The 13,588-nt window shown below is 52.0% G+C and overlaps 1 protein-coding gene across 2 annotated transcripts; it reads right to left on the bottom strand.

The window, feature by feature from the left end:
- Positions 1-60: 60 nt before the first annotated feature.
- On the bottom strand, positions 61-3,160 carry LOC123578296 (keratinocyte differentiation associated protein). Of its 2 annotated transcripts, XM_045441250.1 has the most exons (6): positions 3,026-3,160; positions 1,597-1,635; positions 1,455-1,496; positions 1,245-1,289; positions 505-552; positions 61-225 (listed from the first exon to the last, which is right to left on the bottom strand). In XM_045441250.1, exons 1-6 carry the CDS (start codon positions 3,110-3,112, stop codon positions 187-189), a joined length of 300 nt encoding a protein of 99 aa, XP_045297206.1. In that variant the 5' UTR covers positions 3,113-3,160; the 3' UTR covers positions 61-186. The 2 variants fall into 2 exon arrangements, with proteins under 2 accessions (XP_045297206.1, XP_045297207.1); XM_045441251.1 differs by lacking the exon at positions 1,455-1,496.
- Between the last annotated feature and the right edge of the window lie 10,428 nt (positions 3,161-13,588).

Below are 13,588 nucleotides of genomic sequence, written 5' to 3'. Positions count from 1 at the left end.
TTCACCCTGATTCCCTCCTAGAGCCCAGTGGGATAAGGACAGATGCACACACAGGAGCTGTCAGGTTGGAAAACATTTTATTGGTGTCGCTGAGCCCGGAGAGAGTGATTACAAGATGGTGATCAGATCCCACACTGAGCCCCTCCTCCAGTGGGTGTCAGCAGTGCTGGGTCTTGAGGGGAACAGTCACTGGGCGTCGGGAGTTGCACTCCTCAAACCCTTCAGCTGGAGGGGGAGAGGGTATGGTCAGACTGGGGACCCTCGGGTGCGGGGAGCTGGAGTCCCCCTGAAGCCCAGGACGGGGCAGGGCAGGGGGCGGGGGGCAGCGATGGAAGGGAATCTCCACCCTGATCTCAGGTCTTATTCTCTAAAGACAGTAGCTGAGATTTCCCTCAGCTTTAGTGACAGAAAGATTTATCTTGTTACCTGTCCGCCCTTCCTCCCAGATGTCTGCTGCTTCCCTCACCACCGACTTCTATCCTCCTAGTGCCCACCACCTCTTACCTTTGGAAAGGCATCCCAGTTGAGGAAAGGAAGTTTCCTTTTGATAGACTAAGAGAGAAAAGAAAGAACGAGACTGATGTGTTACAGGTCAGGGGAACGTGGATCCGTAAACGCTCAGTGAACGAGCTGTCTGTAGTGGCCATGGTGTTCTCGTTCTATAATTCTAGGAAGAGCTGCTATTCCCTGAGCCCTTGTTCCGCGCCTGCCTTATACTGACTGCTCTGCAGGCATGCGTTCATTTGGGCTGCACAGCTACCTTTTGAGGGAGGCACTGTCACGCCCTCATCACAGGTGAGGAAGCTGAGGCTCAGAGACCAGGTATCTGGGGGGGGGGGGGGGGGGGGGACATAGCAAGTGTGAGCAGAGTCTCACGACACAGCCTCTAAAGCCCACCCTGTGGCGGACTTTGCCTTCTAAGTGTGGGCAAGGCCCCCCAACTTAGGACCTCCGTTTCCTCGTAGATGGTATGTGGGTTCAAAGAAACTCTTGGCTGATTAAGTTCTGCCTCCTCTGGAACTGTCTTTATGGCCCTGCTCCCCCCCTGCCTCGTGCGGAAAAGAACGTGGCCATGTCAGCCTCCCGAAGAAACTTTCTCCCGACGGGCAACATTCGAGCAGGGCAATTACTCCCTCCTGGAACTCAGGAAAAACCCAAAAGGGCTATTATTACTAGAACGTGTTGACCCCACCCTAGAAAGCCTGTGAACGGTCAAGGAGAGGAAGGGGTGCCCACGCTCTTACCTCAAAGAGGGCATGCCAGTTCAGGAATTCATCGGGCTTAAAAGCCTGTGGAGACAGACCAGAAGAGGATCAGTTTCAGGGGAGGACAGAGCTCAGCCCCTGGCCCCCTAAGAAAGGTGAGGGGTCCACAGTGGCTTTACAAGCCCTCTACCAAGCCATTGATCTTCATGCTGTGGGTATCGGGGGGCAGCACTGGAGAATGGTACTTACAGCACGCAACTTGTCGATGTTCAAGAACTGAGCGTTAAAGTTCTAGGCAGAGAGACGGGGCATTGTGAGGGTGGCTAAGGAGCGTGAGGAGGAGGGCACAGACTCACGCTGGGGGCGGGGAGGGGGGAAGCAGGATGTTTACCTCAGGGCCTGCCGCATAATCACCGATGGTGGTTTCTTCCTGGAAAGTGAAGGGGAAAAAGCCTACTGATCACGTAAGGGCAAGTCCTCGTCCCCAGACCCTCTCTGCCAGCCCAGCCCTCCTCCACAGGTGGGTCCCCGAGCCGACAGCCCGTTCTCCTCCGTGGGGCTCAGATAACCTGTTCTGTTCCAGTAAGACAGATGGTGGACGGATGAGCAAGGCGGCGAGAAGGGATGGGAGAGTGGCGTGGGCGAGGAGCTAAAGCCCAGGCCTACACCCGTGGCAGGCAGCAGGTGCAAAGGGTGGGGAAGAGACGACTCCTCCCAGGAAGACTGAGCTAGTGTTGCCGTGCAGTTGACTCGGGCTGCTCTCGAGACACCTCTGCTCGGCCCGCAGAGCCAGGTGGGGGAGGTTAGCACACAGGTAGGAGCCAGGCCGCCCAGGTGCCCTGCCTGCCTCTAACTGATGGAGGTTGGTTTGCTTGGTGACTTTATTGCCACCAAAGTCGGAGTCACCATTTCCCTTCCCCATGCAGACACTCCCCCAGACCTCAGAGCATCCCATCTTGCCACTTGCCCTGCTTTAGTTGTCCGGCTTCATTGTCCCTTACTTCTTCCTTCCCGTGACAGAGGCCACAAACGGGTACCCTACAGGCTAGACCCAAATGTTTAGCGCTTACAGGAGGTTGGCCTGTTTTGTTTTTGTTTTTTAATTTGGATAAAACGTGTTTAATTAGTAAGAATACCCAAATCAAATTCCCGGTGTCCCCCTGAAAATTTTAAAACTCTGGCCACACCAGGTGCAGTTTCCTGCTTAGCCACAGCCAGATGGACTGTCCCTTTTTCCACTGGGTGGGTTCCCTCCACCTCCCCTGGGGCCCCGCCAGCCTGCCTGCTCACCGACTTCACTTGCTTGGGTCCCAAGCAGTTGTGCCCATGACCCCATCTTAGACTTTTAAATTCAGCACACTCTCCCCCAACCTTGGGAGAAGATGGGGAGAGAGGGGCCTCCAGTTCCTCCTGGCTGGAGACTGCAGCCTAGGGATCCTTGCTATGGCCTGGGCTCCAGAGACAGGAGGAAGCTTCCAGTTTCCCGGAAGACATTCCCTGGGAGACCAACAGAACGCAGGTGAGGCTGAGCCCAGACGACCAACATCAGCCCCTGTCTCCTCCCAGGATTCAGTTGTCCAGCCTCCGCCCATCCTCTCTCCACCCCTTCCAGAAATAAAGCACATCCATCTACATGTCTTCCTGGGGATACTTTGTCTCCCTTCCTGCTGTCTTCCCTTCCTCAGAGCCCCTGCTTTGCATTCAAAGCAAAGATCGTGTCCCACGTAAGAGCCACGCATCCAGTAGAGCGTACAGGTAAAGAAACCGAGGACTGAGGGAGCGAATAGGTAAGAACAAGAGAATCCAGGCGCCGCGCTCACCTCGGAAGTACCCAGGGAGGCACCCTGAGCAGAGTGGAGCGCCACGAGCGAGAGAAGAACCACAGCAGGAAGGACTGGGACCTTCATGGTGTCAGGTTTGGGGTGCTCTGAGGCGGGGCCTCACTGCTTGCCCTTTATATTCCCGGGAAGGTGGATATGAGCAGAAATGGGGTCCCCACCCCACTGACTCACCCCCAGATCCCGTCGCCCGCCCCCGGGGCTCTGGGAGCGGGAGGTGTAGACTGTTCCCCACTTATCTTGGATTTCTCAATTCACATTCTGCCCCAGGCACTAGGAAGGTGAGATGGCAATGGGGTGCTTCATGCAAAGGGAGCTGGGATGGAGACAGGTTGAACCTGTCCCTCCAAGGGATTGGCAGTGTCACCCAAGCAGCCTCTCCTTTTGCCTTTGTCTCTTTCCCTTACATCCTTCATTCTGCTCTTATAATTCAGGCTTTTTCCCACCCTACCCAATTCTGTATAAACCCCTCAGATGGCACCGAAGGCCTTTCGTGCTCTGGCCTCAACCTGCCTCTCCAACTTTGCATATGACCCCACATTCTGGCCAGACTGGACTCCCTGCCACATCTGCCCTTCTTTGTCCTCCAACCATCTTGCCAAGCTCTTGCTTATCCTAAAATGCCCTTCTGTCGTCTCTACTTCTCAGAACCTGACCTCCATCTTGGGTGAAGCTTCCCTGATTTTTCCCATCATCCCTCACTGCCCTCCCCAACCCTCCCCATACCCTTCCCTTCTTGGGATTGCCACGGCAATTCATCTGTTTCTCGCTCAGGTCGTGAGTTCCGAGAACTCTATCTCAATCACCCTTAGACGGCCCTCCGCCGTGCCTTCCACAGAGTGCGGGCGGAGCCAGCACCTGTTAGATTGGATATGTTAGGGATCAGGCATCCTTCCACCAAGTACGCTTTCCTCCTTTATCCGTCATCCAGCTGCCCGTCTCGAATTCTCGGGTCTTCAGAGACATGACTGTCTTGAGCTAAGAAAACAAAGAATAGAGAACACAGGGGGAAAGAAAACAACACAAAACACAAAGCACGTCTTAAAGATACCCACTCGGAGATAAGAGCTAGATCCTGAACTTTGAGTGCCTTCTCCATTTCAGTGGGCTCACCCCACCCCCCTGCCCCGCTCCCCAGCTCGGCAGCTGCATCGCCTCTAAGTGACAAAATATCCTAATCAAGCCACCTTCTCTACTGTGAGGTTCAGGTGGCCCAGCCAGTTCCTGGTGTAATGGGGAGGTGTCGGGACATAGCCTGACCATAGCAAGACCTTATTTAAGAGCAAGCTTCTTCACCCTAACCTGGTGCGGTGCGCATGGATGGCAGGCCTGGTGTAAAGGGGCTAGATGGCACTCACAAACGATCTTTAGGAACCCCAGAGGCTGGCGCTTCGGTTCAGTTCCCATGCTGCCCCCCCACACCCCATTCTCGGCCCCTCTGTAGCCTCAGGAAGCCTCCTCTGTTTGTTTTGTTTTTTTTAATGTTTGATTATTTTTGAGAGGGAGAGGGAGACAGAGTGTGAGAGGGGGAGGGGGCAGCGAGAGAGGGAGACAAAGAATCCGAAGCAGGCTCCAGGCTCCCAGCTATCAGCACGGAGCCCGACGCAGGGCTCGAACTCACAGACCGTGAGATCGTAACCTGAGCCAGAGTCGGATGCCCAACGGACTGAGCCACCCAGATGGCCCTCCTCTATTTTTATAATAGCACATCCCCCTTTGCAGAGCCACCTGAAGAGACAGAGCTTGAGGAACGCTCACTGAGCACGGGTGACCAGGTGGCAGTGGCTGCTGGAGGGGACAAGTGAGAAAGTGACTGGGGTGGGTGGAGCACCTCCCAAAAGGTTTTCTGGAGGACACAGGTTTTTATGTGTAATGAATTCTTACTAATTAATTAACAGTGACTGAAGGAGCTTATTAGCCACCAACGGGTCAGCAGAGGGTGAACGAACTCCAGGGGCGGAGGGAAGGAAAGGCACACAAAGGGGAACTGATACCGTGTAACCCACCCCCGGTTAGGCCCAGCTAATGGAGGAATGCTTCGGCCCCGCAGATCCAAAGCAGCAGAGGATCCAAACACATCGCCCGTTGGGCTCTAGACTTCTTTTGTAACAAGTTGACTTGCCGATATTCTCCTCCCCACCTCATGCTAATGCTGCTAATAATGTTAGCCAACGTGCGATGTCTTGTGGGGCGGCAGGCCCGGTGGTGCTAAGTGCCCCAAATGAATGAGCTCGTTGAAACGGCACAGCGATTCTGTGAGGCAGGTACTATAATTATCCACATTCTACAGGCAGGGGCACCGCAGCACGTACAGGTTAAGTAACTTAGCCCCGGCCACACGGCCGGTGCCTGGCGAGGCCAGCATGAGAACCCCGGGATTCCGGGGCCTGCCCCGTAGTGCCCCTTTGCTGGACTGTGGAGTAGTGTCCTACAGGGGGCCCCGGCCAGCCCACGTGGCACCTGGCACGAATTAGACCCGTTTGGAAAGTTGGGGGGCAGGTTGCACGTAACCCCCGCCAGTGCCCCAGGTGTCCTTTGGCGGCATGTAGCCGGCACAGCCATAAAGAGCAGCTCCAAGCATACGTGCATTCATTTCAGTGAGTTAACCTGTCAACACCGTTGACAAAATGGAGACAGAAAATTAAGAGATGAGTGGCCCTTGGGGAGCCTCGGTGGCTCAGTCGGGTAAGCGTCTGACTTCGGCTCAGGTCATGATCTCGTGGTCCGTGAGTTCAAACCCTGCTCGGGCTCTGTGCTGACAGCTCAGAGCCTGGAGCCTGCTTCGGATTCTTCGTCTCCCTCTCTCTGCCCCTCCCCTGTTAATGCTCTCTCTCTCTCTCTCATAAACAAATAAACATTAAAATATATATATATATATGGGGCGCCTGGGTGGCGCAGTCGGTTAAGCGTCCAACTTCAGCCAGGTCACGATCTCGCGGTCCGTGAGTTCGAGCCCCGCGTCAGGCTCTGGGCTGATGGCTCAGAGCCTGGAGCCTGTTTCCGATTCTGTGTCTCCCTCTCTCTCTGCCCCTCCCCCGTTCATGCTCTGTCTCTCTCTGTCCCAAAAATAAACGTTGAAAAAAAAAATTAAAAAAAAAAATAATAAAAATAAAAAAAATATATATATATATATATAATTTAAAAAAGAGATTAATGACCCTCGACAAGCATATGCCCCAAAATGAACCTACGACTGCCCTCAGACTCCAGGTGCCTCTTGTAGTAGGAGACTTTGCCTTACCAAGTGTGCCTTTTTTTTTTTTTCTAATATTGACTAATACTGGGGAGAGTACGAGTGGGGGGAGGGGTGGAGAGAGGGGGACAGAGGATCCTAAGTGGGCTGTGCACGGACAGGCCGTCAGCACAGAGCCTGAGGTGGGGCTCACACTCACGAACCACGAGATCATGACCCGAGCCAAAGTCAGACGTTCAACCGACTGAGCCCCCCAGGCAACCCCGAGCGTGTATTTACAGACCACCTGTTAGTTCCAGTCGCGGCTTTACAGTTCCGTGTTTACAGTCAGGTACTTTTGTGTCATGCCTCCGAGCACAGTGTGCACAGCCAGAACAATCCTGGCTGGCTGGGCTGCTTTGCTTCCATCTGGTACCTTCCTGCTGGATCTTCAAGGACAATTTTGACCTTAACGTGATTTATGCTGTAAGCGCTAGCTTTAGAATCTAGTGTCCCTATTCTGCCTCAGTGGGTTTGTGTTCCCCGCGAGTGCCCAGTGTCCGACGGTTGGGCAAGTGGGAGAATGGAGGGATAAGGGATCCTCACTGTCCTGGCGGTTTGGGTCACGGGCGGCAGGAGAGTCGCCGGATTTCAGCGTCGCTTTGGATGCATCACGTAGGGTTAATGGCGTCAGGCAGAGTCAGTCACATGGGCTGTGTGTCAACCCATCTCCAAGTCCAGCTGAGCTTCTAGCTCCTTCTCTGAGAATACCAGTAAACCCCTATTTTCCCACAGGCCTTCCCCCACCCCACCCCGAATCTGCCAGAACTTGAGTGTGGGTAGGAGGCGAGGCCCAGCCCTGATTGCTACATTACAGACACACCTAGGGGCTGGGAGCCAGCCTCCTGGGTTCAGAGAGGGAATACGGGATTTGAAGGGATGCACACTGGGCCCTTGGGACCTTGGTGAACACCCAGGTGAAAAGCCTAGAATCTTTGAAGAGAAAGGGGGTCGGGGTGTGGGGTAATGGGAGGCAGAATTCAGGACATCCCCGTCCCTTCCTCTCCTGTGCCTCTACCAATGTTACTATCACACCCAACGAAGCAGCCACGTTGCCCAGCAGGTCTGGTTTCTTCCTTTGCCGCCCACCTTTTGTCCCTATGTACCCTTTGCTTATGAAGCTTCTCCCAGGAAGACTTCCTGGATTGATCCCACTTAATTCTGATCCCTCCTTCCATTCTGTAGTTGGCGAATACTTACTGAGCAGCCACTTTGGGCCTCAGCGCTGGGAATTCAAGATGGATAAGATAGATAGATACCTGTCCTGTGGAACTTATCATGATCTGTGGACGGATCATAATCTAATAAAAAAAAAATTAAGAAACTTCAGAGAGTGACAAGTTCCGGGAGGAAAATACAACAGGGGTGATGTGACAGCACTTGGGGTAGGTGTCCCTGGTTCAGCTGGCTACGGGAGGGCGTTTGAATGTAGACCGAAAGCAGTTAAGGCTCCAGTCTTCCGAAGATCTTGAGCTCCAGGGACTGGTATTCCCCGCGAGCTTCTCGCAGCCGGTCCGGGTTGACAGGGGAGAGGGAGGCCAGAGCCAGATCACCCCAAGCCATGGTGAGGAGTTGGGATTTCATTCTAGGGCTACTGAAAAAAACTTGTGGAGGATTCTGAGCCTGGATCCTTCCTGGTTGTCATGGGAGAATGGATTTTAGGGGGGAAAAATGAAAGTCAAGGGCTATGTCAAGAAGTTACTTTCAGGGGCGCCTGGGTGGCTCAGTCGGTTAAGCGTCTGACTTTGGCTCAGGTCATGATGTCACGGTTCGTGAGTTCGAGCCCCTCGTCAGGCTCTGTGCTGATGCCTTGGAGCCTGGAGCCTGCTTCAGATTCTGTGTCTCCTCTCTCTCCGTTCCTCCCCCGCATGTGCTCTGTCTCTGTCTCTGTCTCTGTCTCTCTCTGTCTCTGTCTCTCTCTCTCTCTCTCAAAAATAAATAAACATTTGGGGCACCTGGGTGGCTCAGTCAGTTAAGCGTCTGACTTTGGCTCAGGTCATGATCTCCCGGTTCGGTTCGTGAGTTTAAGCCCCGCGTCCAGCTCTATGCTGACAGCGCAGAGCCTGGAGCCTGCTTCAGATTCTGTGTCTCCCTCTCTCTCTGCCCCTCCCCTGCTCTCACTGTGTGTATCTTTCTCAAAAATAAATAAAACATTAAAAAAAATTTTTTAATAAACATTTTTTTTCTTAATTTTAAAACGGAGCTACTGCAAAGACCCAGGAAGGAGAAAGGTCTCTCCTTTTATTAGATACGTTTAACCGACTGAGCCACCCATGCACCCCTTAGAATGTCCTTTACGTTAGAGGGCCTTTGCCTCCTTCCAGTGGCACTTTAAATGCTTTTTTTTTTTTTTAAGTTTATTTATTTTGAGAGAGAGCGCAGGGGAGGGGGAGAGAGAGACGGACACAGAGAATCCCAAGCAGGTTCCACACTGTCCACACAGAGCCCGACGTTTGGCTCAATCCCACGAACTGTGAGATCATGACCTGAGCTAAAATCAAGAGTTGGACGCTTAACTGACTGAGCCACCCAGGCGCCCTGACACTTTAAAGGGCTGTTCTCAGCAGGCCTTGGACCAGGAACACCCCGAGAGTCTAGAACCATGTTGACCACCTCGGCTTCTCCCTCCATCCCTCAGGGGCTGGCTCCAGGAGACCAGAGTTCCAGCTCTCTCCATCCATCACCCTCACTCCAGGCAGCCACCTGTCGGTCAGCCGAATTGAGCGACTGCGCTGGGAGAGCTGGGTTCGCCCCCCTGTGGCTTCCACGAGGTACTGCAAGTCCCTCCCTACAGAGCTGAAATCCACACCTTGGAGACATTGCAGGTTGGGTTCCAGATCAGGCACTAAAGCAAACAGAGCGATAAAGTGAGTCCGAGGAATTGTTTGGTTTCCCGGTGCACGTAAACATTATGTTTACACTATACTATAGTCAATTAGGTGTGCAATAGCATTATGCCTTTAAAAAACAATGTACATGTCTTAATTTAAAAAAAAAAAAAAACTTTATGCTGGGGCTCCTGGGTGGCCCAGTCAGTTAAGCATCTGACCTCGGCTCAGGTTATGATCTCACAGTTTGTGAGTTCAAGCCCCGCCTCGGGCTCTGGGCTAAAAACAGCTCAGAGCCTAAATCTGCTTCAGATTCTCTCTTCCTCTCTCTCTCTCTCCCCCTCCCCCACTCGCTCTCTCTCTCTCTCTCAAAAATAAATCAAAAATGTTTTTAAAAACTTTTTAAAAATACTTTATTGTTAAAAAATGCTGGGGGCCGCCTGGGTGGCGCAGTCGGTTAGGCGTCCGACTTCAGCCAGGTCACGATCTCGCGGTCCGTGAGTTCGAGCCCCGCGTCAGGCTCTGGGCTGATGGCTCAGAGCCTGGAGCCTGTTTCCGATTCTGTGTCTCCCTCTCTCTCTGCCCCTCCCCCGTTCATGCTCTGTCTCTCTCTGTCCCAAAAATGAATAAACGTTGAAAAAAAAAAAAAATGCTAACCATCATCTGAGCTTTCGACAAGGTATAATCTTTTTGCCAGTGGAGGGTGTCGCTTCCATGTCCACGGGGGTGGTTGCTGAAGGTTGGGATGATTGTGGCAATTTCTTTTTTTTTTTTTTTTTAACGTTTATTTATTTTTGAGACAGGGAGAGACAGCATGAACGGGGGAGGGGCAGAGAGAGAGGGAGACACAGAATCGGAAACAGGCTCCAGGCTCTGAGCCATCAGCCCAGAGCCTGACGCGGGGCTCGAACTCACAGACCGCGAGATCATGACCTGAGCCGCAGTCGGATGCCTAACTGACTGAGCCACCCAGGCGCCCCTTTTGTGGCAATTTCTTAAGACAACACTGAAGTTTTCTGCATTCATTGATCCTTCCTTTCATGAACGATTTCTCTGTAGCACGTGATGCTGTTTGCTAGCATTTTACCCACAGTAGGACTTCTTTCAGAATTGGAGGCCGTCTTCTCAAACCCTGCCGCTGCTTTATCAGCTAAGTATGGAATATTCTAAATCCTTTGTTGTCGTTTCAACCATCTTCACAGCATCTTCACCAAGAGTAGACTTCATCTCAAGAAACTGCTTTCTTTCTTTCTTTTTTTTTTTTTTTTTATGAGTTTATTTATTTATTTTGAGAGAGAGCGTGCAGAGCGGGAGAGAGAATCCCAAGCAGGCTCTGAACTATAAGAACAGAGCCCGACCAGGGGCTCGATCCCACAAACCGCGAGATCAAGAGTCGGACACTTAACTGACCGAGCCACCCAGGTGCCCCAAGAATCTGCTGTCTTTGCTTATTCCTAAGAAGCACCTCCTCATCCCTTCGGTGTGGTCATGACATTGCAGCAACGGGGTCCTGTCTCCAGCCTCCACTCCTTGCTGTTTCCACCAAATCCACTATTACTTCCTCCACTGGAATCTTGAGCCCCTCAAAGTCATCCACGATGGTTGGAAGTCGAAAATCCTGTTCATGTTGCTATTTTGACCTCTTCCCTTGAATCACGAATGTTCTCAAAAAAATTTTTTTAATGTTTATTTATTTTTGAGACAGAGAGAGACAGAGCACGAACAGGGGAGGGTCAGAGAGAGAGAGGGAGACACAGAATCTGAAGCAGGCTCCAGTCTCTGAGCTGTCAGCACAGAGCCTGACATGGGGCTCGAACTCACAGACTGAGATCATGGCCTGAGCTGAAGTCAGACGCTCAACCAATGGAGCCACCCAGGCACCCCTCGAGGAACTAGCATTTAAAAAAAGTCTTTTTTTAATGCTTATTTATTTTTGAGAGAGAGAGCGTGTGCAAGTGGGGGAGGGCAGAGAGAGAGAGGGAGGGAGACACAGAATCAGAAGCAGGCTCCAGGTTCCGAGCTGTCAGCACAGAGCCCGACACGGGGCTCAAACCCACGGACTATGAGATCATGACCTGAGTTGAAGTCGGACACTTAACCAACTGAGCCACCCAGGCACCCCAAATCACGAATGTTCTTAATGCATCTGGAATGATGAATCTCTTCCAAAAGGTTTTCAATGTATTTTGCCCAGATCCATCAGAGGATCCACGATCTATGGCAACTATAGTCTTACAAAATGTATTTCTTAAATAATATTACTCGAAAGTCAGAATTACTCCTTGATCCATGGGCTGCAGAAGGGATATTGTGTTGGCAGACATGAAAACCTCATGAATCTCATTACACATCCCATCAGAGCTCCTGGGTGATCAGGTGAATTGTCAGTGAGCAGTAATACTTTGAAAGGAATCTTTTTTTTTTTTTTTTCTGAGCGGTAGGTCTCAGCACTGGGCCTAAAGTATTCAGTAAACCATGTCGCAAACAGACATGCTGCCATCCTGCCTTGTTCCCTCTACGGAGCACAGGCAGAGTAGATGGAGGAGAATTCTCACGGGCCCCAGGATTTTCAGAATGGTCAATGAGCAGTGGCTTCGACTTAAAGTCGCCAGCTGCGTTCGCCCCCAGTAAGAGAGTCAGCCAGTCCTTTGAAGCTTTCAAGCCAGGCGTTGACCTCTCTCCAGCTCAGGAAGCCCTAGACGGCATCTCCTTCCAAGAGAAGGCTGTTTCACCTACACTGAGAATGCGTTAAGTGTATCCACGTTCATGAATGATCTTAGCTAGACCTTCTGGAGAATGTGCTGCAGCTTCTACATCAGCACGTGCTACTTCACCTTGCACTTGTGTGTCAAGGTTTCTTTCCTTAAAGCTCATGCGCCAACCCCTGCCAGCTTCAAACTATTCCACATCTTCCCCACCTCTCTCAGCCTTCACAGAACTGAAGAGAATTGAAGAGAATGCTCTGAATGAGGCTTTGGCTTAAGGGAATGCCGTGGCTGGTTTGATCTTCTGCCCAGACCACTCCGGCTTTCTCCACATCAGCAACAAGGCTGTCTGCTTTCTTGTTCACATCCTCACTAAAGTAGCACTTTTCGTTTCCTTCAAGAACGTTTGTTTCGCGTTCACAAATGGCCAACTGGCGTAAGAGCCTGTCTTGGCTTTTACCTTCCTCGCTAGGCTGAATCATTTCCAGCTTTCGATTTCAAGTGAGAGAGACTCTTCCTTTCACTCGGACACTCAGGGGCCCATGTGGGGTTATTAATTGGCCTAATTTCAATATTGTTGTGTCTCAGGGAAGAGAGAGGCCCAAGGAGGGGAGAGAGACAGGGGAACGGCCGTCAGTGGGGTACATGCATGACATTTACGGCTTAAGTTTGCCGTCTTATAGGGGTGACGCCAATGGTACCTGCCCCACAATATTACAGCAGTAACGTCAAACATAGCGATCACAGACCGCCGAAACAAATATAATAATGACGAAGTTTGAAATATTTCGAGCATTACCAAAATGTAATGCAGAGACACCAAGTGAGCAAATGCTATCGGAAAAAGTGGCGCCAATAGACTCGCTTGAGGTGGGGTTGCCACGAACCTTCGAGTTGTAAAAAATGTAACAGCCACCAAGCGCGATCAGATGAGGTATGTCTGTATAAAGCAGTAGCCCCCAAATCAGGACAAACGTGAAAATAGGAATAGTCCTCGTCTTTCTCTCAGCCAGATGGCTTTGATCAAGACAGGTTCCCCATGTCCATTTTGGGCCGGGTTTCTTTTCTTTATTCATCAACTATTTGAGGCCTCGCCTGTGCCAGGCCCTGTGGTCAGTGCGGGGGCGAAACAATAACCGAGGCAGTCGGACCATGCACTCAGGGAACTTGGGATCTTGGAGGTGGCCGGGGGGCGGGGGGGTGTCCCCAAGGCTGGCAGGGAGCTTCCTGTCCTTCTTTTACTTCCTGGGTCCCTGCAGGAATGTGGGAGATGATTGGTGGGGACTCCCTAATTGGGGCACATTCTACAGCCTGGATGAGACTTTGGCTCAGAGACTCTGAGTACAGACTCTCCGGCCGTGTCTGCAGAGCTCATAGGCTTGTGATAAGCCTGGCCTCCGCCTGCACCAAGGACCTCTGCCTGTTTCCTTGGTACGTTAATGCAGTAGAAGTTTCCACCACCCCCTCTGCCTCCCAGAGACACAGAGCTAAAGCACTGGGAATGAGCCTCCTGCCCACAACTTCCTAAGCACACGACCTCATCCACACCTCAGTGTGCTTACAAGGCAGACGAGGCCTTGTGTTTACGAGGCATATGCTCTGCTAGGCCCCTGGCCCCTATTCTTGCCCCCTTCCTGACCCTCTGGGACTGGCCTCCTCTCTTGAAAAGCTCTTTACCCCGACCTCCTGATGTGAATCGCTTCCGTGTTGCCTTTTCAGGCTAGCAAAACACCTGTGAGTTCCTCACCTTCAGGGGCACAGCATTCGGACGCAGACTGGG

The sequence above is a fragment of the Leopardus geoffroyi genome, chromosome E2, assembly GCF_018350155.1.
Source record: "Leopardus geoffroyi isolate Oge1 chromosome E2, O.geoffroyi_Oge1_pat1.0, whole genome shotgun sequence".
NCBI classification, from domain to species: domain Eukaryota; kingdom Metazoa; phylum Chordata; class Mammalia; order Carnivora; family Felidae; genus Leopardus; species Leopardus geoffroyi.
Note: the sequence above shows the minus strand (reverse complement) of the source record. Positions and strands in the feature narration are given on the sequence as shown.